General features: G+C 41.9%; 1 protein-coding gene across 1 annotated transcript in view; it reads right to left on the bottom strand.

The window, feature by feature from the left end:
* RASEF (RAS and EF-hand domain containing) overlaps positions 1-24,662 on the bottom strand; it is a 128,979-nt gene that overhangs the window by 38,193 nt on the left and 66,124 nt on the right. Inside the window, exons 5-9 of the mRNA XM_075340344.1 lie at positions 16,502-16,579; positions 16,056-16,171; positions 15,904-15,972; positions 11,483-11,567; positions 5,717-5,796 (exon numbers count right to left, since the gene is read on the bottom strand). Coding sequence (XP_075196459.1) covers positions 5,717-5,796; positions 11,483-11,567; positions 15,904-15,972; positions 16,056-16,171; positions 16,502-16,579 — 428 coding nt within the window. The remainder of the gene's footprint in view (positions 1-5,716; positions 5,797-11,482; positions 11,568-15,903; positions 15,973-16,055; positions 16,172-16,501; positions 16,580-24,662) is intronic.

The following is a 24,662-nucleotide window of genomic DNA, read 5'->3' on the forward strand; positions in this document are numbered from 1 at the left end:
GATGAAACCAAAATAGAACTTTTTGGGCACAATGCCAAACGATATGTTTGGCGTAAAAGCAACACTGCTCATCACCCTGAACACACCATCCCCACTGCTGTCAAACATGGTTTGGGCCTGCTTTGCTTCAGTAGGGACAGGGAAGATGGTTAAAATTGATAGGAAGATGCATGGAGCCAAATACAGGACCATTCTTGAAGAAAACCTGTTGGAGTCTGCAAAAGACATGACACTGGGACAGAGATTTGTCTTTCAACAAGACAATGATCAAAAACATAAAGCAAAATCTACAATGGAATGGTTTACAAATAAATGTATCCGGGTGTTAGAATGGCCAAGTCAAAGTCCAGACCTGAATCCAATCGAGAATCTGTGGAAAGAGCTGAAAACTGCTGTTCACAAACGCTCTCCATCCAACCTCACTCAGCTCGAGCTATTTGCAAGGGAAGAATGGGCAAGAATTTCAGTCTCTCGATGTGCAAAACTGATAGACACATACCCCAAGCGACTTGCAGCTGTAATCACAGCAAAAGGGGGCGCTACAAAGTATTAACTTAAAGGGGCCGAATAATATTGCACGCCCCAATTTTCAGTTTTTTTATTTTTTACAAAAATTTAAAATAAGCAATAAATATTGTTCACCTTTACAATTATGTCCCACTTGTTGTTGTTTCTTCACCATAAAATTTTAAATTTTTATCTTTATGTTTAAAGCCTGAAATGTGGGAAAAGGTTGAAAAATTCAAGGGGGCCGAATACTTTCGCCAGGCACTGTACCTCTGAGTTATGCCACTCCACTCCTATTCCTTATCAGTATCTATACATAAGATCGCAACTGTGTGTTACAATTTCCCCAATACAGAGTATGACTCTGGCAGCATTCATTAGACAGAGTCACAGTGTGTAGAGCCCCAAATAAATGGTCCTTTTCTAGAAAAAATGACAGAAAACAGCACAACGCAGAGTTCTATGAAAAGATGTTCTGGAATTGGTATTTCATGTAGAATACACAATACTAAGTAAAACTGACACATAAGGAATGGTTCCAGGTTCCTACTAGATAATGTTGGAGTTTATACACCTCCCATTGAGCTTACTTATTTCCCTTTGTTTGAATACATATAAAATTAAGACCAAGCAGGGCCAATTTTATAGAAAATATAGCCATATATAATAAGGACACTTGCACACTAATTCTATTTCTTCTATTCCTGGAAAATTAGAAACTATTCTTGTAGTAACTCAAAAAGTTGTGAATAAAAACTAATAACTCCATGTATTATCCAAACAATACTAACATATAGTGCCATTATATCACTGCCATACACTGCCATGTTACTTGATGTCAATGGCCAAATAATTGTAATACAGTGTCCAGACACTATCACCTTACAATACATACACGAAATTAAAATTTACAGTATATTAATACTTGTATTGCTCCCATAATACCATCGTATACACTGATGAGCAAAAGGGTAACAATGTTTTTAACTTTTGAGTTTCAAGCTCCATATGTCACGATTCACTACATCTTCGAACGCAGGACTACCTTCAATGTAGAGACAATCATCTTGATTATCTCATACATAAATTTGACTTGCAACTATTTAGCATATGATTAGTTATTGTTTTGCTCCTGGTGGTGGAAAAATCCTTTTCTTCCTGTATGCTACAAATTACAACCTGCTCTCATATTCCCTAATAGCTCAGTGTTCTACACTGTGTGCAGAATTATTAGGCAAATGAGTATTTTGATCACATGATACTTTTTATACATGTCATCCTACTCCAAGCTGTATAGGCTTGAGAGCCAACTACCAGTTAAGTAAATCAGATTATGTGCATCTCTGTAATGAGGAGGGGTGTGGTGTAATGACATCAACACCCTATATAAGGTGTGCTTAATTATTAGGCAACTTCCTTTCATTTGGCAAAATGGGTCAGAAGAAAGATTTGACGGGCTCTGAAAAGTTCAAAATTGTGAGTTGTCTTGCAGAGGGATGCAGCAGTCTTGAAATTGCCAAACGTTTGAAGCGTGATCACCGAACAATCAAGCGTTTCTTAGCAAATAGCCAACAGGGTCGCAAGAAGCGTGTTGGGCAAACAAGGCGAAAATAACTGCCCATGAATTGAGGAAAATCAAGCATGAAGTTGCCAAGATGCCATTTGCCACCTGTTTGGCCATATTTCAGAGCTGCAACGTTACTGGAGTATCAAAAAGCTCAAGGTGTGCCATACTCAGGGACATGGCCAAGGTAAGGAAGGCTGAAAAACTGCCACCTTTGAACAAGAAACATAAGATAAAACGTCAAGACTGGGCCAAGAAATATCTTAAGACTGATTTTTCAAAGGTTTTATGGACTGATGAAATGAGAGTGACTCTTGATGGGCCAGATGGATGGGCCAGAGGCTGGATCAGTAAAGGGCAGAGAGCTCCACTCTGACTCAGATGCCTGCAAGGTGGAGGTGGGGTACTGGTATGGGCTGGTATCATCAAAGATGAACTTGTGGGACCTTTTCGGGTTGAGGATGGAGTGAAGCTCAACTCCCAGACCTACTGCCAGTTTCTGGAAGACAACTTCTTCAAGCAGTGTGTTTTGCCAAGTATTTAAAGGGATCGGATACGGCTTTAAAGAAGGCGATTCATTAATATTATAATGATTAAATGATTACAGAAAATAGGAAATAGTGTGATATTGCGTACACTTTTGCATAATATAGATCAGAAAGGTAAAGTACTTACATTACACACTACAGAGAACAAAGAAACTTCACCAGGAGCCTTACATCATCTGCCCGGAAAACATCAGCTGTGAGAAGCAAAACAGTGAAGACAGAGAAACTCCTGGGATCCAAACTGTGGTGTCACGGGCGTCCCCTCCACAGGTAAACAGGCTTCTGACTTTGCTGAAATCTTCACCAGTCTATATCTCACGTGAAAACAAATTGCTTGCGTAACCAAATGTTACACAAACTCTAATAGGCTCCATTTGTCCAATATAGTATCCCTCTTCTGAGTGGCCAACTATTCAGATGCCAACATACACTGGACAAATGCGTCATCGGATGAGACATGCCAAAAAGCTCCTGGTTTCACACGTTTTGCCATACTATAAATACGCACAGATTCTCACTAAATATTGATAAGACAACTATGTGGGACTGAGTGATTCTCGCTAGAACTATAACTCCAGGTGTTTGGGAAAACTACAGAAAAGACATGTTTTTCTCAATAGAATATAACTGGGAAAATCTGGGAAAATTACAGACAAACAAGCTAACATAAACCATAACTGCTATAGCCTAATATCTTAAAGGGTTTCATAAAGACAGACTTCCAATATGGATTCCTGATGGCCACTATTTTTTTAGCACTACACAGTGGAAGAGGAAGAAGTCGGTATCGTTCAAGAAAAACATGATTTTCATGCAGGACAATGCTCCATCACATGCATCCAGCTACTCCACACTGGCTGGCCAGTAAAGCTCTAAAAGATGAAAAAATAATGACATGGCCCCCTTGTTCACCTGATCTGAACCCCATAGAGAACCTGTGGGCCCTCATAAAATGTGAGATCTACAGGGAGGGAAAACAGTACACCTCTCGGAACAGTGTCTGGGAGGCTGTGGTGGCTGCTGCATGCAATGTTTATCGTAAACAGGTCAAGCAACTGACAGAATCTATGGATGGTAAGCTGTTGAGTGTCATCATAAAGAAAGGTGGCTATATTTTTCAAAAAATTTTTGGGGTTTTGTTTTTGCATGTCAGAAATGTTTATTTCTAAATTTTGTGCAGTTATATTGGTTTACCTCGTTAAAATAAACAAGTGAAATGGAAATATATTTGGTTTTTATTAAGTTGCCTAATAATTCTGCACAGTGATAGTTACCTGCGTAAACAGATATCCTTCTAAGATAGCCAAATGTAAAAAAAAAAAACACTCCAACTTCCAAAAATATTAAGCTTTGATATTTATGAGTCTTTTGGGTTGTTTGAGAACATAGTTGTTGATCAATAATAAAAAAAATGCTCTAAAATACAACTTGTATAATAATTCTGCACACTAATAATTCTGCACACTTATAATTCTGCACACTTATAATTCTGCACACTTATAATTCTGCACACTTATAATTCTGCACACTAATAATTCTGCACACGGTGTATTAGGTTGATTACAAGTGAAAGGTCACTGGTTCGAATTGAGGAGCAGCCACAAAGATTTCCCAAGAAAATAGAAACAGCATCATCCAGCTTATCGATAGCAGTCTCTGAGCCAACAAGATTGCCAAACTGCATTATATGAGTGCCATGACAGTTGGAAGAATACAAATTGAAGTTCGTCCATTCATCCAAATGCCAAGAGGTGGACATCCTGGCAAAATATTGGAGTCAACAAGTCAGCTCATCACAAGGTCTATCAGTTCTGACGCAACAAACATAGCAGTGGAGGTGGGTGATATGCTTTATAATAGTGAGATCACTGACGTCCGTGCAATGCAAGTAACAAAAGTCTAGAACGATGGCCCGAAAAAAAGGTGAAGACACAATTTCAATATCGTCATAACATGCGTCAGCTTCACTTGCAAAAAAGTACAAAAAGTGTACAGTATAAGATTGGAAATGGGTGATTTGCAGCAATGAGATTAAAGTCAATAGACTAGGCTCTGATGGGTGCAAATCGGTCGTTAAGAAGCAAGGGAAAAGGGGGCTAATGGATCAAGAAAGTGAAGCAATATTCAAGTTTGGTGGAAGAAACTTGATGATATGGGGTTGTTACACAGCCAAAGGCATTGGATACTTAAACAAGATCGATGGTGAACTCAATGCTGAGCTACATGTGAGTATCCTACATGACGAGTTACTTGTACACTCGAGTACTATCGATAGGAAAAGGACGACATAGTGTTCCAGCAGGACAATGACCCGAAGCATACATCGGGATTGGTGAAAAAAATGATTCAATGACAATGAAGTAGAGGTGCTGGATTGGCCCCCCATTGTCCTTAATCCAAATGAACATTTGTGAGTAGAGTTGAAGAAAAAGCTGTAAACATACCCAAGTGAGTCAAACAATGCACCAAACTTGGGAACATGTAGAAGAGACCTGAGATCAGACTTCAGTCGAACCATGCTTGAATCTGATAGAGAGTATGCCCAGAAGGATTCAGGCAGTGTTGAAAGCCAAATGTGGATTTACAAAATAATAATAATTTAGATTTTTAGCAGCAAAACAGTAACAATGCAGTGACATGACAATAATCTGCATAACTAATCATCTGCTACATAGTTGCAAGTCAAATTTATGTGCGAAAAAGCCAAGATGATTGTGTATAAAATGAAGCTAGTCTCACGCTCAAAGCTGTAGTGTATGGTGAGATATGAAGCCTGAAAGTCAAAAGTTTAAAACAATGTTACCCTTTTGCTCTTCACTGTATATCAGTATAAACAAAAAGACAGAAAGGGCAGCACAAGTCGCATAAACAGATGAAGGACTGCACAGTTCACTATTGTTGGGTGCCCCAGTTTCCAGGCTCTGGAACTCACTTTGAAGTACAATGGATTCCTGTTTCATTTTAAGAATAACCCTGGTAGTCCAGTTCTTGAGGTCTTCTTAGGTAACCACTGACCATTTTTCCACCCCATAAAACCAGACTTGATCTAACCATAACATAGTAGTAATAAAGAGACATCATTAAACGTTATACTGACCGGTCATATGGAGAGTTGCATCTGTTCATCTTAGGACTGTTTCGAGAAATCGTACTTCCTGGTGAAGTGTTTTTTGTGCTCTAAAAAGACAAAATTACAATCTGCTTTACAAGTTTGTCATGAGAACTGAATAGAAAACTTAGTTGCTTCAAGCTGGTGGGTTGTTGGACACAGCGTTATATGTCCTTTTCTATGGTCCAGAGGTTATATTGAAAGTTTACAATGAAATATTTTACCTGAATTAATCTCACAGAAAGTTATTATATTCCTCCCGATACCTCCTATTGTCTAGCCAAACCACGTAAATCATATATATTAGCAGATAAAAGCAGGACTCAATAATTGCAACTAAAGTGCACTGCGTGAACATAGCCAAAAGATGACTCTCTTTTTTATTCCCATATACAGTATTATTGACCACAGCGGGTGACTGCAATCTGATACAAGGTGTCAATCATGGTTCATTGCCTTTATCTGATAGAACAGTTTGCTGCAAAAAAGAGGGGTTTACACTAGTCAATGTTGGCTACATGGTTGCAAGTCAGCGGTCATTTAATGGCCTGTTTAGACAGATCAACTTCCCATGCTCACAGGAGGATTGGTGGTAGACCACTTTGTGCACATAACCTGTCATTTTACTCTGCAGCACGTCCTGTTCCCATAGGATGATGTGCTGCCAAGAACAATGATTTTTAAGCAACCTTAGGCTAGGTTCGCACACTGCGTCTTTTTGACGCTGCGTTTTTCTGCGTTTTTGGCCGCTAAAAACGCACAAAAACGCACCTGCGTCGAAAAAACGCGTAAAAAAAGCATGCGTTTTTACCGCGATTTGGTGCGTTTTTGGCTGCGATTTGCTGCGTTTTTGATCTCTGCGTTTTGCTGCGTTTTTCCAATGCATTGCATGGGCGGAAAACGCAGAAAAACGCAGGAAAGAATTGACATGACCATTTTTTTTTTCAAGCTCAAAAACGCAGCTTAAAAAAACAGTTGTGTGCGGACAGCAAAATTGAAAACTCATAGACTTTGCTGGGGAAGCAAAGTCATGCAGTTTTAAGGCCAAAAACGTACCCGAAAAACGCGCAAAAACGCCGCAAAAAACGCACTGTGCGCACATAGCCTTAAATATAATTTCTCCCAATAAATGAGGGTTTCTTTCGTTTGTCACATGATTTGCGGCCTGTTTATGCTGCCTGATTATCAGGATATGTATGCTCCTAAGAATACTTGTTACCAGCAATCAGTGTAAATGCACCTTTAGCTTTGCTTTCTGATTATATATTTGAAATTTATTTATATTTCTGATTCTGATATTTGAAATTTATTGCTTATTTTAAACTTTTATAACAAATAATAAACTGAAAATTGGGGCGTGCAATATTATTCAGCCCCTTTAAGTTAATACTTTGTAGCGCCACCTTTTGCTGCAATTACAGCTGCAAGTCGCTTGGGGTATGTGTCTATCAGTTTTGCACATCGAGAGACTGAAGTTCTTCCATTTCCATTCTTCCCTTGCAAATAGCTCCAGCTGAGTGAGGTTGGATAGAGAGCGTTTGTGAACAGCAGTTTTCAGCTCTTTCCACAGATTCTCAATTGGATTCAGGTCTTGACTTTGACTTTGCCATTCTAACACCTGGATATGTTTATTTGTGACCCATTCTATTGTAGATTTTGCTTTATGTTTTTGATCATTGTCTTGTTGAAAGACAAATCTCTGTCCCAGTCTCAGGCCTTTTGAAGACACTAATAGGTTTTCTTAAAGAATGGTCCTGTATTTGGCTTTATCCATCTTCCCATCAATTTTAACCATCTTCTCTGTCCCTGCTGAAGCAAAGCAGGCCCAAACCATGATGCTGCCACCACCATGTTTGACAGAGGGGATGGTGTGCTCAGGGTGATGAGTTGTGTTGCTTTTACGCCAAACATATCATTTGGCATTGTGCCCAAAAAGTTCTATTTTGGTTTCATCTGACCAGAGCACCTTCTTCCACATGTTTGATATGTCTCCCAGGTGACTTGTGACAAACTTTAAATGACACTTTTTATGGATATCTTTGAGAAATGTCTTTCTTCTTGCCACTCTTGCATAAAGGCCAGATTTGTGCAGTATACGACTGATTGTTGTCCTATGGACAGACTCTCCGACCTCAGGTGTAGATCTCTGCAGTTCATCCAGAGTGATCATGGGCTTCTTGGCTGCATCTCTGATAAGTCTTTTCCTTGTTTGAGATTACATTTTTGAGGGACGGCCGGGTCTTGGTAGATTTGCAGTGGTATGATTCTCCTTCCATTTCAATATGATCGCTTGCACAGTGCTTCTTGGGATGTTTAAAGTTGTGGAAATTTTTCTGTAACTAAATCCAGCTTTAAGCTTCTCCACAAAAGTATCACGGACCTGCCTGTTGTGTTCCTTGGTCTTCATGATGCTCTCTGTGCTTTAAACAGAACACTGAGACTATCACAGAGCAGGTGCTTTTATACGGAGACTTGATTACACACAGTTGGCTTATATTTATTATCATCAGTCATTTAGGACAAGATTGGATCATTCAGAGATCCTCAATGAACTTCTGGAGTGAGTTTGCTGCACTGAAAGTAAACGAGCCTAATAACATTGCACGCCCCAATTTTCAGTTTATTGTTTTTTACAAAAGATTAAAATAAGCAATAAATTTCATTCAACTTCACAATTGTGTCCCACTTGTTGTTGATTCTTCACCATAACATTAAAATTTTTATCTTTATGTTTGAAGCCTGAAATGTGGGTAAAATACTGAAAAATTCAAGGGGGCTGAATACTTTTGCAAGGCACTGTACCTACAGTTAGAAATCTAATATAGGTCTTCTGATATAGCCATGTCACTTACCTTATGTGCAGGCATTGCAGCTTAGCGATTCATGGTTACGATCACTGACTAACTAGTGATAGTTAGTCAGTTGCTTGTGGTCATAACCTTGGATACTTAAGCTGCAATGCCCTGCACATGAGCTAAGGGTACCTTCACACTTAGCGATGCAGCAGCGATCCGACCAGCGATCTGACCTGGTCAGGATCGCTGCTGCATCGCTACATGGTCGCTGGTGAGCTGTCAAACAGGCAGATCTCACCAGCGACCAGTGACCAGCCCCCAGCCAGCAGCGACGTGCAAGCGACGTTGCGCTTGCACGGAGCCGCCGTCTGGAAACTGCGGAGACTGGTAACTAATAAACATCGGGTATGGTTACCCGATGTTTACATTAGTTACCAGTGTGAGCAGGGAGCAGGGAGCCGCGCACACTAAGCGCTGGCTCCTTGCTCTCCTAGCTACAGTACACATCGGGTTAATTAACCCGATGTGTAATGCAGCTACATGTGCAGAGAGCAGGGAGCCGCGCACACTGAGCGCTGGCTCCTTGCTCTCCTAGCTGCTGTACACATCGGGTTAATTAACCCGATGTGTACAGCAGCTACATGTGCAGAGAGCCGGAGCCGGCAGCACAGGCAGCGTGAGAGCTGCTGGTAACTAAGGTAAATATCGGGTAACCACCTTGGTTACCCGATGTTTATCTTGGATACAGCTTACCTCAGCTGTCAGATGCCGGCTCCTGCTCCCTGCTCGCTTCATTTGTCGCTCTCTTGCTGTCACACACAGCGATCTGTGTGTCACAGCAGGAGAGCGGCTTTGAAGAAAACGAACCAGGGCTGTGTGTAACGAGCAGCGATCTCGCAGCAGGGGCCAGATCGCTGCTCAGTGTCACACACAGCGAGATCGCTAATGAGGTCACTGCTGCGTCACAAAAAGCGTGACTCAGCAGCGATCTCGGCAGCGAGCTCGCTGTGTGTGAAGCACCCCTAAGAGACATAACTATATCAGAAGAACTATACTACATTTCTAATTCGAGGTATTTGCTAATATTCTTCTTATTATTATACCTACTACATATTGTAATAGGATCTTGGAAATGGGAATACCCATTTAACTCCTTGATCTTAAAGTTATGCACTTGCTTTTTATTAAAGCTCATAATACACAATCACAAAGACAAATTTGAGGAAAAAAGTGCACTGATCAAAAGAATAAATCAAGGGGAAAAAAAATTATTGTGCATCATCCACACTAGTCCTGATTCATCATTTGAATTTTTTAAGTCATTTTTCTTTTTTGGCTTGTGATATTTGTCAAAGTTTTTGCAGCACTTTCTTCAAAATGGCACAAAATAAAAAATGGTCTTTATTTTTGTGACTTTTTAATGCAAAAAAGCAGCATGTTTTATAAAATGTAATTTATAAATGTTCCACATTACCACCTGGACATAAATCACTCTGGGGAATGATTGGAGTGCATTTGAGACACATTTTGCATTTTTGCAAAAAGTCACAAATGATGGAACTAACAAAAACATTTGGAACCCTAAACTTCCCCACAATGGCAAACATAAAAGAAAAACAGAGAAAAAACATATAATATAGACTTCAAAAAAGGCAAAATGTAAAGATAAATATAGCATACACAAAAAAAGGGGCAAAACATTAAAAACTCGACAGAAAACAGGTGCAGATGTAATTTACTTGCCAAAGTAAATGGCAAACATAAAAGAAAAACAGACAAAAACATATAAAACAGACTTCAAAAGATGCAAAATGTAAAGATAAATATCACACAAACAAAAAAGGGGCAAAACATTAAAAAATAAGACCAAAAAATGGTGCTGATGCAATAATGAATAAAGTAAATGGCAAACATAATAGAAAAACAGAAAACAAACATAAAATAGATGTCAAAAAAGGCAAAATGTAAAGATAAATATCTAACACACAAAAAAAGGGCAAAACATTAAAAAAATAAGACAAAAAATGGTGCTGATGCAATACTGAATAAAGTAAATGCCAAACAAAAGAAAAACAGACAAAACCATATAAAATAGACTTCAAAAAAGGCAAAATGCAAAGATAATTATCTCACACAAAAAAAAGGGGCAAAACATTAAAAACTCGACAGAAAACAGGTGCTGATGCAATAATGAATAAAGTAAATGGCAAACAAAAGAAAAACAGACAAAACATAAAATAGACTTCAAAAAAGGCAAAATGTAAAGATAAAAATTGCTCAAACAAAAAAGGGGCAAAATATTTAAAACTCAACAAAAAACAGGTGCTGATACAAAACTGATTAAAGTAAATGGCAAACAAAAGAAAAACAAAAAAAATATGTAAAATAGACTTTAAAAAAAATGAAAAAATAAATATTGCACACAAGAAAAGGGGCAAAATATTAAAAACTCAACAAAAACAGGTACTGATGCAATATTGAATAAAGTCCAAAGTGTTTGCATATCGTTATGGAAATTATCTTCTCATTCCATAGTATTGCTTTCTATTTTAACTTTTTTATTTTTCTTTTTCTACTTTTTATTATCCCCTGCATCTAGAAAGTTTGATCATTTCACACCTCCTGATTCCATGAATACTAAATTAAAACTTTTTTCTCTCTTTAGTGAGCTCTTTCTATATTCCAATTTGTAATAGAAATGACAAGCACCAAGTAAAAATTGCGAGTCAGAATTGTGCGGCAGAGGTATAAAATGTCTTTGACTGCAGATAAATTTGTTCTTCGTATAATGATATTTTTTCTTACTGCTGAGAGAAACCAGGAGAAAAGATTAAACTTTGATAAAGACGTGGCTGCCCTAAGCCATGCTCATATTCACAGTGCAGCGCTGTTATCCTAGCGGGGAGCGCATCATTACACACAAGAGTCGCCGTAACCGGTGCCAGGAACATGAACGTACCAGTGATCTGTTGTACTTTATCAGACTGTTCTCCAGCACACTCCGCAGTCCATCATTACTGTCATGCAGCTTTCTATTAGCTGTTCTGTAATCAGAAGGTATAAAATGTCAACTAAAGAAATACCAGAAGATGTTTTCTGCTCCATTTAAGTAGTTTAAAGGCTAATTATAAAATATCATTTCCACCTTATAATTAAATCTATGAATGCAGTGTCTTCTCAATTAGCGCTCTTACACTTACACACAATGAAATGTGCTCGGGTAATATTTTTCCCTTTGTTAAGGGATAATTGTATATTTTCTTATTACAGAATAATTTCACTCAGTGGTATAGTATTAGCCTTAAGAGTTCTACAGGCGCTGCAGTAATGATGCATTTAAAGGGACTCTGTCAGTACAGAATGACTGTTTAAACCAAGTACAGTTGACAGTATATTACGGTCAAACATTTGAAGCACCACATGAGCATTTTTGGTTTTGTTTTCCGTGCTGGAGTGGCGCCCTAAATCTAAGCCCCCTGTCTTATACTCACCTTTTACCGGTGCCATCTTTTGACTGTAACTACTGATTGGCTGGAAGTCAGAAGTTATGTCACAAGCTCCAAATGCATCTCTCTGAGTGCCAAAACAAGACCAGAACAAGGCTCTCATAGACTTGTATTGATTTCTGACCTCCACGATGCTCCATGATAAACTGGAGCAGCCGTCAGGTCACAAATTACAGGAGACCAGCAGAGCGATGCTGGAAAAAGATGAAGGGTGAGTATAAGACAGGGGGGAAGGGACTTAGCTTTAAAGCACTACTCTAGTGGTGCAATAAAAAAAAAACACTGGACTGGTGCTTTAAATGCACCTTGCCACCTGCTTGCTTTCCATCTATCTCAGCCCTTCTCTGGCTTTATGAAGCCAGAGCTGTCAATCAAAAAAGAGGAGGGAGATAGAGCGAAAACAAGCAGTTGGGAAAGTGTATTTAATCATTTGGCTTCGTTTGAACAGTCATTCTGTGTTGACAGAGTCCCTTTAAGGCCTAAGACACACGGCGAGAAAAATGGTGCGAGTGGAGTGCAATAAAACATCGCATTCCACTCGGACCAATCTTAGCCTGTGTGACAGCACACATGAGCAATGATTTTCTCAGTCCTAATCGGACCGAGAAAACAATCGCAGCATGCTGCTATTGTAATGCGGGACTCTTTCACTCGCACCCATTCAAGTCTACGGGGCGTGAGAAAAATCGCACTGCACTCACGATACACCGGTGTACCGCGAGTGCAGGGCGAGAATGGCAATAGCCGGCTACAGGAGAGAGAGGGAGAGAAATCCCTCCCTCCACTCCGCAGAGCCGACCCGCCCCCCGCAGCTGAGGTCCGCTTGCCCAGTCGGACCTCATTCACATGGACACTCGCATGACACTCGGCTCTACTGTGCTGCCAGCGTGAGCCGAGTGTCATGCGAGGATAGCACTAGTGCCCCGTGTGGCCCCGGCCTAAGATGGATTCTAGATAGCTCACTCCGATAGCTGTTATTAAAGATAAATATTGGCTGTATAATGCTCATACACTCACATACAAAATGTACCAACATGAGATTAAAGATGTCATCCTATTGTAATACTAAGGATGAATCAAGCGAATACCTCTACATTCCACACTATGGGTCCAGCACTTATATATTCTTAAAATAGTACTTACACAACTTAATGTAATATAATGTTCAATTATCAAGTTGCCCCTGAAATCTAGTTTTGTGAGAAAACATTCAGTAAACCCTGTATATTATTCATTTAATCGTCTGCTCTTTCTGGGGGTTTTGGCCCAGTGGGTGGGGCTATCAATGACTGACAGCTATCTCCGTGTGCACTATTATACAAAGGAAGCTGTCAGTCACTGATAGTTCCGCCCACTGGACCAAAGATCCCAGAAAGAGCAGATGATTAAATGACTAATACATGGGTTATACTGAATGTTTTTTTCACACAACTATATATATATCAATCTACTCAGTTCCCTCTGCTCTATATGATGCAGGCAGATTAGGCTGCATTTTAATGGTGACAGGTTCCCTTTACTGCGTAATAAGCCTCCCTGTGCTTCCAGGACAGGAGACACTGAAAGGGTTTGAACCAAGTTTGATCATTAACATTTGTCCACAGGATAGGAGTTTGCTGTTGTTGGAGGTTCCAACGGCTGGGACCCCACTCATCCCAACTCTAATGGAAGAGTTCAGTCTGAATGGGGATCGCCATAGTTATCCGAGCACTTTGCTGGACTCTCTTTAGCACTTCAATTAAGAATGAATTGTCTGGACAGGCACATTCTCAACCTTTAAAGGGAAGGTATCGTCAGTGAATGACCTATTGGTCAAACCACTTGTTTGTGTTAAATGTATTTTTTAATGTTTTTGCTAACTGGTGCTCAGTGTTATCATCCTGTCTTCTTTTTGTCTACTAACCTTCTCTATTCCCCATGTTACTTTTTATGGAATAAAGTTATAGCAAGTTTATGTGATCTGATATGCAAATTGCCTCTTCAGACAAGAGGAGTTAAACTCTAGTGCCACCTATTGGAAGTAGCAATCCTAAGAGTCAAAGACGACCCTTTAACGAGCCTTGCCAAATTACAAATGTGTATTAGGCCCCCTTCAGACGTCAGTGAAAAATACATATGTTTTTCACTGACATGATAAAGGTGCGTATGGCCCTCCGTGTGCCGTGATTTTGGGACACGTTTGATCTCCATGTGCTATCCGTGATAATACACGGAGATCAGGCACTTATACTCTCCTGTCCTCGCCGCTGCTGCCCGTGGTGCTGATGTCTGCCGCGATGGTGTCTCACCGCTACTGTTACTTCTGAATCGGTGATGCAGTGAATATGCATGAGTATAATTAGCAGTCCTGGAAGCAGGAGACTGAATCGCTGGAGACAGGTGAGTATAAAAAGCTTTTTATTTTCAATGTACGTTTTTTTCTGGTACGTGTTTAACGGATCACACCATAGTGTGGTCCGTGTGACATCAGTATTGACGGAGAAAAATGGACATGTTTCCGCGCGGAACACATGGACACGCATGTGCGCCGACGGAAACACATCAGTGAGAAATCAGCGATGTGTGCGCAGACCCATTGATTTTAATGGGTCTGCGTATGTCCGTGATTCTGATACACATAAGAAACCGCAAGTAATGGAAAGATGGTCTGCACTTGGACTTATGGTAATGGTGGTGCAAGTGAAAATTAAGTCAAAGACCCTAGTATCAAATTCCAAACGAATTCACTGCACTCGATATTTCTGATGCAAGAAGGTGACAAATTTTATTCAATAAAGAATTGCGACTCAGTAATCAGACGTTTTGACCGGCCTGGGTCTTAGTCAGAAGTCGCTGTGTAGTGCAAGCGCAGCAGCGCTGTTGCTATTGGTATAGTGTATCCTATATACCAATAGCAACAGCGCTGCTGTGCCTGCAAACCCTGTGCATTATCCTCAAGGCACACTTTCCTATGTATTAGTGCTACAGGGCACCTCATCTTTCACTCTCTAGACACCCATTATACAGTGACTTCTGACTAAAGGCTGCTTTACACGCAGCGACATCGCTAGCGATGTCGCACGTGAAAGCACCCGCCCCCGTCGTTTGTGCATCACGGGAAAAATCGCTGGCCGTGACGTACAAAATCGCTAGTACCCGTCACACATACTTACCTTTCTAGCGACGTCACTGTGGCTGGTGAACCGCCTCTTTTCTAAGGGGGTGGTTTGTGCGGCATCACAGCAACGTCACACGGCAGGTGTCCAATAGAAGCGGAGAGGCGGAGAGCAGCCACTTGAAAGTCACGCCCACCTTGTTGCCGGAGGACGCAGGTACGGTGTTTTTCTTCGTTCCTGGGTTGTCACATGCAGCGATGTGTGCTACCTCAGGAATGACAAACAACCTGCGTCCAAAATCAGCAACAACATTTGGGCGACGTGCCAACAATCAACGATTTGGTGAGTATTTTGCATCATTAGCAGTTGTCACATGCAACGACGTCGCTAACGAGGCCGGATGTGCGTCACAAATTCCGTGACCCCAACGACATCTCGTTAGCGATGTCGTTGCGTGTAAAGCCCCCTTAACGTCTGATTGCACAGTCGCAATTCTTTATTGAATAAAATTTGTCACCTTCTTGCATCACAAATATCGAGTGCAGTGAATTCATTTGATATAAAAACCGCAACATACGTACCAGAATCATTGACGTGTGAAGGGGGCTTTATAGTCACACACAAGAGATCACCTTTTCACCATTGTTATTTTAGACTAGCATGTCCCTCTCTGATAGGTGCAAATGTACTAATTCATGAAGTGCACATTATCTGACTGGGCGCATAAACATTTTCAGGAACTGTAAGATTTATGAGAAACCCTAAAAAAATATACATACTGTAGTATTTCAATTTGCCGCGCCAAATTCTCCCGTTCATCAGTATATTCTCTGATAATTTCCATATCTCTGAAAGTGAGAATAAATCAGTATTACACTCCATCAATAAACTTTATTGAGACATTTCTCAAGACATAACACTGGTTCTATACCTTTCAGAGCTCAGGCTTTGATCTGCATAATCACTTTTCAGAGCATCCAGCTCACTCTGGAGGAAAGAGATGCTGGTTTGAGCCTCTAGTAGATCCTTTTTAAGTTTTTGATTTTCCTGGTAGAAAGGTATAGTGACATTTTTAAATCCTAATGAAAAACCTAAAGATTCCACATATCACTTTGTAAAAAACATTTATTTTATAAAATATAATTTATTTATTTATTGTATATTTGTAAAATTGTTACATTTTTAAGATTTATAAAAGTGCTATGATACATTTTGTTAGTAGTCATCAAAGTATTTTGTGTGGCCACCGTACTTGACTACCAAAGAGAATGACATGCCCGATTGAATAGGAGAACAATATTGAACAATATTATAGTTTACTCCTGAAAAGTAGCAACAATGGTCTTTTTTTTTGTGTTCCCAAAAATGACAACTCACCATGGTCAGTTCATGCAGGCGTGTCTTCAGGGCAGCCACATCTTCTTTTAAGGTTATGGTCTTTGACTGTTCTTCCAGCTAGGCAATGACAGTAAATTAACATCATAAGTGATCCAGCCTTACATTAAAGGGAATCTGACAGCAGGTTTTTTCTATGTAATCTACGAGCAGCATGATGTAGATTCCAGTAATGTGTCACCTACTAGGCTGCTTTCTGTAGTTTTTTTTTTTATAAAATTAATGTTTTATCAGCAGGAGGTTATCAATAAAGAACTTGTTGTCTCATTCCATGTAGTCCTCCTGCTCTCAGTAGCTCCGCCCTCACCACTAATTAGCAGCTTTTTGCCAATTTATATTATAGTGCATCCAAAATCTGCCAATAAGTGGGGTGAGCGAAATCATACAGAGCTCAGCATTCAGGGAACTGATTGATCTACAACAGATTAAACAGAGATCTTATTAAAATGACAATACGTAGGACAGTAAGTGACACATCACTGGAATTAGGGTCTCTGCACCTACATCATGCTGCTGTCTGATTACATAGCAAAAAACCTGCTGAAAGATTCCCTTTACATTTTTAACATACATTACAATGTAGTGTAGTACATGTTACAAAATGGACAAATTTATTAAACATTAATGCAAAAAAAGTAGAGCAGATGCCCATACCAATCAGACATTTCCAAGAGAGTCACAATCATTTACCTATTGTATTAAATAAATAGCTGCATACAATATGTCCATTCATTTACGTCCATTGTTGTTATCCACTGTCAGCATTTATTAATTCTTCCACTACTTAGAAAACACTATATATAATATGTGTGACATTGTTAATCACAGAAGAAAATATAGAGTAGTTTAAAAGTAGTGATTAGATAATGGTCACTTCATTTGTGCCATGAAATACTACGGTAGATATCTACATCATACACAGTATCAATTAAGGGACATATAACATTTTACACAACTGCATGCTGCAGATTAAGGAATGTCCTCAAATCTAAGTAGGTTTTATCTAAGGCATGTGTATGGGTTTTTACTAAACCCCTTACCATGCATTGTACTGTGCTCTGGGTAAGGCGTCTTTGCCAAAATCCCACAGCTAATTTGCTGCATGTGAACCTAGTTTTAGGGATGTTCATGAATAATAAGGTCAAATAAAACAGGCAGCTCCAAGTGGCTGCTGCCAAGCAAACAGAATCATGGGATGCAAAGGGGTATTGATGACCATGACAAAAAAAAAAGTGTTCCCTAGTTAGGCCTAAGCCACACGGAGAGAAAACCGGTGCGACTGGAGTGCGATAAAACATTGCAGTCCACACGGACCAATTCTAGCCTGTGTGTCAGCGCACGAGTGATTATTTTCTCAGCCCTAATCGGACCGAGAAAACAATCTCAGCATGCTGCGATTGTAATGCGATCCTGTTTTCTCTCACACTAATTCAAGTGTATGGGGCGAGAGAAAGATCGCACTGTACTCGCGGTACACCGGTGTACCGCGAGTGCAAGGCAAGAATGGCAATAGCCAGCTACGGAGGAGAGAAGGAGATAAATCCCCTCCTCAGTGCAGGCCCGCCCCCCGCAGCTGAGGTCCGCTCGCACGGTCGGACCTCAGATGCAGGGACACTAGCATGACACTCGGCTTCTGCTGTGCTGGCAGCGGGAGCCGAGTGTCATGTGAGCATCGCACTAGTGCCCCGTGTCGCCCTGGCCTTAAAGAAGAAAATGAGGGAGACTACAGCTCACCAGCTTACGGATCAGAGGGAACTGAGTAATCATCCATATCAGGTATACAGAAGCCACTGGACCATGACGTGGTAGAGTTGAGCGAATAGTTAAAAATCGAGAGAGAGGGAGAGAGAGAGAGGGGGAGAGGGAGAGAGGGAGAGAGGGAGAGAGGGAGAGAGGGAGAGATTTTGCCGAATCCGGATCGTGCAGCCGGATTCCCGGGTCCGGATCGGACGTTGAAAACGCGCGGATCCGGATTTTTACAGTTTGGGTCCGCTCAACACTAGTAATGAATCCAAAAAGATCCAGCACATGATGTAATAATGTACAGGGGACCTTGGATTACGAGCATAATTGGTTCTGGGAGTGTGCTCTTAAACCAAGTTACTCTTTTGTCAAAGCGAATTTTCCCATAGGAAATAATTGAAATGGAGACAATTCATTCCACTACCCAAAAATATACACTACATTTATAGAAACTTATTGCAGTAATACAAAATAATGGACTGTATTCATATAAATTACAGTACACTAATACAAAATGCTGTACAGTAAAAAACATAAAGCAAATTAACCTGCACTTTAGCTTACAATAAAATTGTTGGTGTGCGAGATGTACAGTATAAGCAATGTGCTGTACTGGTGAGGAGAAAGAGAGTACAATACTGTATCCACAAATGCAACTTGCTAGATATTCTATATAGTATATACTGTACTGTACAATGGTGTACTGTATACTGTATACAATACATGTGTACAGAAATCTACCTCCAGAGCGGGTCAGAACGCGGTGAAAGGACGGACCGGGAAGTGTGCATGGTGAGTATTTGCTCTTCTTGCAAAGCATTGCTCTTAAACCAAGTTACAAATTTGTAAAAAGCTTTGCTTGTCTTGCAAAACGCTCTCAAACCAAGTTACTCTAAATCCAAGGTTCCACTGTAATTGTTTTATTGGGTCAAACTTAAAAACACATGTAGACATGTGCAAGGGTCATGAATAGAGTTGAGCGTGGTTCGCGGGAACAGTGCATTCAGATCACTGCTGTTTGGATAATGGCGATCGCCATATTTTTTTTTTCCTTGTCTTCCTTCCCTAAGCGTGTGCGTGTAGTGGGGCGGGCCAGCATGTCAGCCAATCCCAGACACACACACAGCTAAGTGGACTTTTAGCCAGAGAAGCAACGGCATGTGTGATAGGATGTCCATGTCACATGTCCCTGCATTATAAAACCGGACATTTTCCTCCAGCACGCCATTATCTGCCTTCTGTGTCTTGGTGTCAGTCACCGCTGGCGCAGCTCCTGTCTCCGATACTGCTGTGTATGCTCTATACACAGCGCTATACAGAATAGGGATAGAAGTTTCTTTCAGCCCTTGTAAGGGCTAATACCAGCAGGGTCAGAGCCATAGGTGACAGTCAGGTCCGTGGAAACAGATTTTAACAGCTACACAAGATGACAGCGTCTTTGTAGCTAAGGTCAGGGATTTCCTCGCTGCATTTCCCCATTAGGAGGGATAGAAAGGGAGGCTTCCTTTCCTCTACCCAGACCCACAACCCTGCCACTGTACCCTCCTGCCCTTTGCACACTCAAACTCATTGTTACTAAGCCATTTTACTAGCAAACACTGAGGAAACTTAGTGGCATCCTAAAAGTGGCTGTTGGACTTCCTTATTGTCCCACTAGTGCAAAGATATTTGCAGCACGTCTGCCTGCATTGCACACTCAAACTCATTGTTACTAAGCCATTATACTAGCAAACACTGAGGAAACTTAGTGGCATCCTAAAAGGGGCTGTTGGACTTCATTAGTGTCCCACTGGTGCCAAGCTATTTCTACCACCTCTGCATGACACCCTCCTGCTCTGTTTTTAATAAGCTATGATAATAGCAAAAAATTCTGCCATTTAGTGGCATACAAGAAAAGGCTGTTGTACTCCATTAGTGTCCCACTGGTGCCAAGCTATTTCTAGCACCTCTGCATGACACCCTCCTGCTCTGTTTTTAATAAGCTATAATAATAGCAAAAAATGCTGCCATTTAGTGGCATACAAGAAGTGACTGTTGGACTTCCATTAGTGTCCCACTGGTGCAAATCTATGTGCAGCACCTCTGCATGACACCCTCATGCACATTTTGCTACGCTAATTTTATAGCAAACTCAGGGAATTCCTTGCTGCATTTGATCATTCGGAGGGATAGAAAGTGAGGCTTCCTTTACTGTCCTGGTACCCACAGAACACGGCCACTGTACCCACCTGTCCACTTTTGCCACGCTATTTAATTTGCCCAAAGAGCTGACTCTTTTTCTGCCTTCCTAAAATTGTCTGTAATACTAAGTTAGTGTTCCTTTGCTGCCAAGTAAGGTACAACACATGTGCATTCTACACTCCTTTCCATTTCTGGAATGCAATTATTAACTGCAGGTAGTCCAGCCAATCTGTTACGAAGGTGCAGGTGTGGATATAATGTAGCCTGCATCCAATGTTGGTTTTCTCGATGTCTGACAGCTCAACAATACCATCTGTTTCCACTTCCAAAACAAGTGATGACCTGCCAATCACACTCCCTGTTGCGTGTAAAGGGTTGGAAGTTCAGTGTGAAAAACCATGTGAGACTGCTGTCCCCACAGTCACAGAGGATGAAGAGCACGCAGATGCACTTGATGGGGCAGGCGGTGGTTGCACAGGCACGCTAGGCCGCATTCTAGCACAGTGAAATTCACATTGCGACTTATGCTTCATTTTAAGTCGTGTACAGGGTGGGCTCCCCAGTATGCAGCAAAACCAGGCAACAGGAAAAGGACTCTACTCAGTTGGGTTGATAAATGATTGTTTAACTTTACCAAAACAAACAATAAGAACCATGCATACAATTTAAATAATTGAACAATCTATTCTGTTGCCTACTACCTGCTAATCCCTCTGTGTAGCAGTAATTGTGTGTTTGTGCGTGTGTGTGTGTGCGAACACGACTTACCAGTGGTGCATCACAAGAGCTTCCCAGTTATCTACGTAAACATAGACAAAACACATTACCCCCCCTGAATACCCTTGTTAGCTGCAGCCTCACAGATAAGGCAGATGATAACAGTGTGAATGCAAACCACACAGCTCTGCAAAACACTCATGGAAATCTTGAAAATCAACAGTCAATGCAAACATGTGTCGCTGTCCCTCTATGATTTAAACTGTACGTGACAATTTGACAGTGCAGAAGCAGCAAGTCTTATTGCCTATAAATAGTCGGCCTACCCAGAACAGATATGTGTTTTGCTAATAAAACAAAGTGTTGTGTACCCGCATTATTGTCTGGGCACAGCCTACCGTACCCGGGTACTGTGATGTCCAGTTGCCAGAAATACAGACTTTACGCTCCTCTCATGGTAAGCAGTATAGACAGCACCGTAAGAATGTTGGTCTGTGGCACAGGATGCTGCTCACTGGCGTTATGGTACTCCTCACCAAACTCCAAAATGACTCCCCTCACAATTGAACAAAGTGTTTCCGCGGTGGCTCCTTGCTGAAACACACACCTTTAGCTTTTCCTTCTGTTCATAGACAGCATCTCCAAGTCCACACCCGAAGAGCAATTTCTCCTCCACATCTAAGTGTGGAGAGGCAGCTAGTGCGCATGCGTGTGCCGATTTACCCCAGCCGCAGCCTAACTACAGTGTTTCGCCTAGTGAGTATGCTCAGCCTGACTGTGCCATTCCTGAGGCTAAGTCTTCATTTCGGGATACAGCGCATGCTCCCACACTTAGTGCGAAAAGCCTCTTTGCACAGGTACTTGCATTCCGTGCCGGGTCTAAGTCCTGTTTTGTGCCTAGACACCATGCTAAAGCTGATAGTCTTTTTTCAGAGACTGTATTTCATGTACTGAGCATGCTCAGGCACTTACTGCATCAGAGACTAGGTCCGGTAATGAACTATTTGGCCCTGCCCCTGATGTGGGGGTCCCATATAGACCACAGGGCATCAGGTGTCCTGACGATGTGGCCAGGCCACTCCCAAATGGCTTGCAGAGGCCCGCCCCTATGACTTGTCACCTCATTATTGATTGTCAGACGGTGACTGGTGAGGTGTTTGTGTCGTGGCAGCCATAAGGTCATTATTGAAGTTGCGGTTCCAAATAGGACGCTAGTTATGCCACTCATGACGTGTCACTCTGCTTTTGTCTCCAGGAGGTGCATTGTGGTCCACCCTGGTTTGGGGCGGACCCAGGTTATAAAACGGGCTGGAGCCAACAAGGAGGTGCGCAGTCTTCTATTATGCTCCGAAAGAGCACACCTCCATGTGTTGAACCCATTGCGGCTTTAGGCCAGAGGTAGGCAGGGATAGGGCGTCGATGCAGGCCGCCACCACAGTTGGTAACGCAGAACGGTTAAGACCAGCTCCTGTCCTACAAGTCCTGCTTGTGCAGCCCAGTGGCATTAACAGGCCTGCTGCTGCTGATGCGCCTGCTGTCCACAGGTGTGGCCCCAATGCACACGGTCAGCGTACTCAATGGCCCCTGTGATGTTAACAGGGAGTTCCTGGGCTGGGTGGGAGTGTGGACCCTGTGACGCTAACAGGGCTCCCAGTCTCCAGATCCGAGTGGCGTCTAACTCGGTTCAGGCAACTATTAGTTTCATAGCTACACAGATCTGTATCCTCCACCTAACCTTCCAGTTGCCAACCTCTCCTTTTCCATCTGGGAGCATGGTGGACATTGACTGCTGATGGGGATATATACCTTTCTCTTTCTTTTCCTATTAATTTTCGTTATATAGCGGTAACCTAGTATATACCACCTTATCCAAATCTGCCAGTCCCACCGTAACAGATGGTGTTTCTTCAGCAAATGTTACTTTTGCTTAACCACCAAACCCACGGACAAAAACTTTTTTCCCCTTTCCAACACATCTGTTCCCCTTTCCACCAGCATCTGTCCTTTTTCAACTCATTTTGTATATGACCAAAAGTGCAACTCTGCAGGGACACCGTACTCAATGCCATCTCAGCACAGCAGCCAGCCCTCGGTCCCTCAGATGTGGACAAGTAAAAGACCATTTCCTCCTATCCATGACAAAGCGTTGAGATTCACTCTGTGCAGCACTGGTGTTTAGTGGAAAAGCAGATCTAAGATTGCGTACCACCTTCTGCAGATACTCCTGTATACGTGCGTCCCTTTCTATGGCAGGAATTATTTCGCCAAATTTTGTCTTGTACCGGGGATCTAACAGTGTGGCAACCCAGTAGTTAGCATTACTTCAAAATCGTACAATCCGAGGGTCATCTTGTAGGTAGTGCAGCAAGAAGGCGCTCATGTGTCTTGTGCATCCAGGAGGACCAAGTCCTTGGTGTGTTGGTGGCAGAGAGGTGAGAATCGTGCCTCCTTCCTCTGCTCTCCCCCCAACCTCGCACAACCGAAATGTGAGCAAGCTCTTACTCATCTGCTGAGTCTTCCATGCCCATCGCCAGTTCATCCTCCATTTCTTCATGGGCTCCTGCACCTTCCTCAACACTTTTTGCTGATACTATGCGCCCTTGTTAATCCCTTTCCCCCACCATGACTGCCGCCTAGGTGCCGCTGACCATCTGGACCTCGTAGATCTTGTTATCCCTTCCGCATATGACTCCTCCTGTACTTCCTCCCCTTCCTCTTGTCCCAACACCTGACTCAGAATAATGCTTACAGTGTGCTCCATCATGTAGATGACCAGAATTGTCACGCTGAGAATGGCATTGCCAGTGCTAAACATCTTCGTCGACATTTGTAAGCTATGTAGAAGGGTGCATAGGTCCTTGATCTGACACCACTCCAGCAGCGTGATCTGCACCACCTCTGGATCAAGTTAGGCCAGGCTACATGTCATAACGTATTGCAGCAGGGTTCGGCGGTGCTGCCACAAACGCTGCAACATGTGCAGATTCAAATTCCTGCGTGTCAGCACATCGCATTTCAGGCGTTTAACCACCAGACCTAAAGACTTCTGGAGCGACGAAAGTTGTTGAGCTGCTGTGTGCGAACGATGGAAGTGAGCACATAGCGAGCGTACCCGCTGCACAAGGCCATGTAGGCCGGGATGGTGTTCTAAAAATTGTTGGAGAATTAGATTCAACACGTGAGCCACACAAGGCACGTGTGTCACATTGTCACAGCGAAGGGCCGCACCCATGTTTGCATCATTGTCACACTCAGCCTTCCCTGGCTGCTGGTTGAGTGGAGACAACCATTGATGAAACTTAGTCTCCAGAGCTAACCGTCCACAACTTCTCAGCGGTGTGACTCACATTTCCCATACATTTAAAAGTAAACAATTGACCGCCTGATGGCATTGAGCTCTGCTGCCAGCATAGTAAGGAGGAGGTGTGTGGTTTTCCTTGTGCGCAGTTACAAGGAAGGGTGCCCTGACCACACAGGGTTTGGGCCGAGGTGAAGGACCCAC

This window comes from Anomaloglossus baeobatrachus, chromosome 1, assembly GCF_048569485.1.
Source record: "Anomaloglossus baeobatrachus isolate aAnoBae1 chromosome 1, aAnoBae1.hap1, whole genome shotgun sequence".
NCBI lineage: Eukaryota > Metazoa > Chordata > Amphibia > Anura > Aromobatidae > Anomaloglossus > Anomaloglossus baeobatrachus.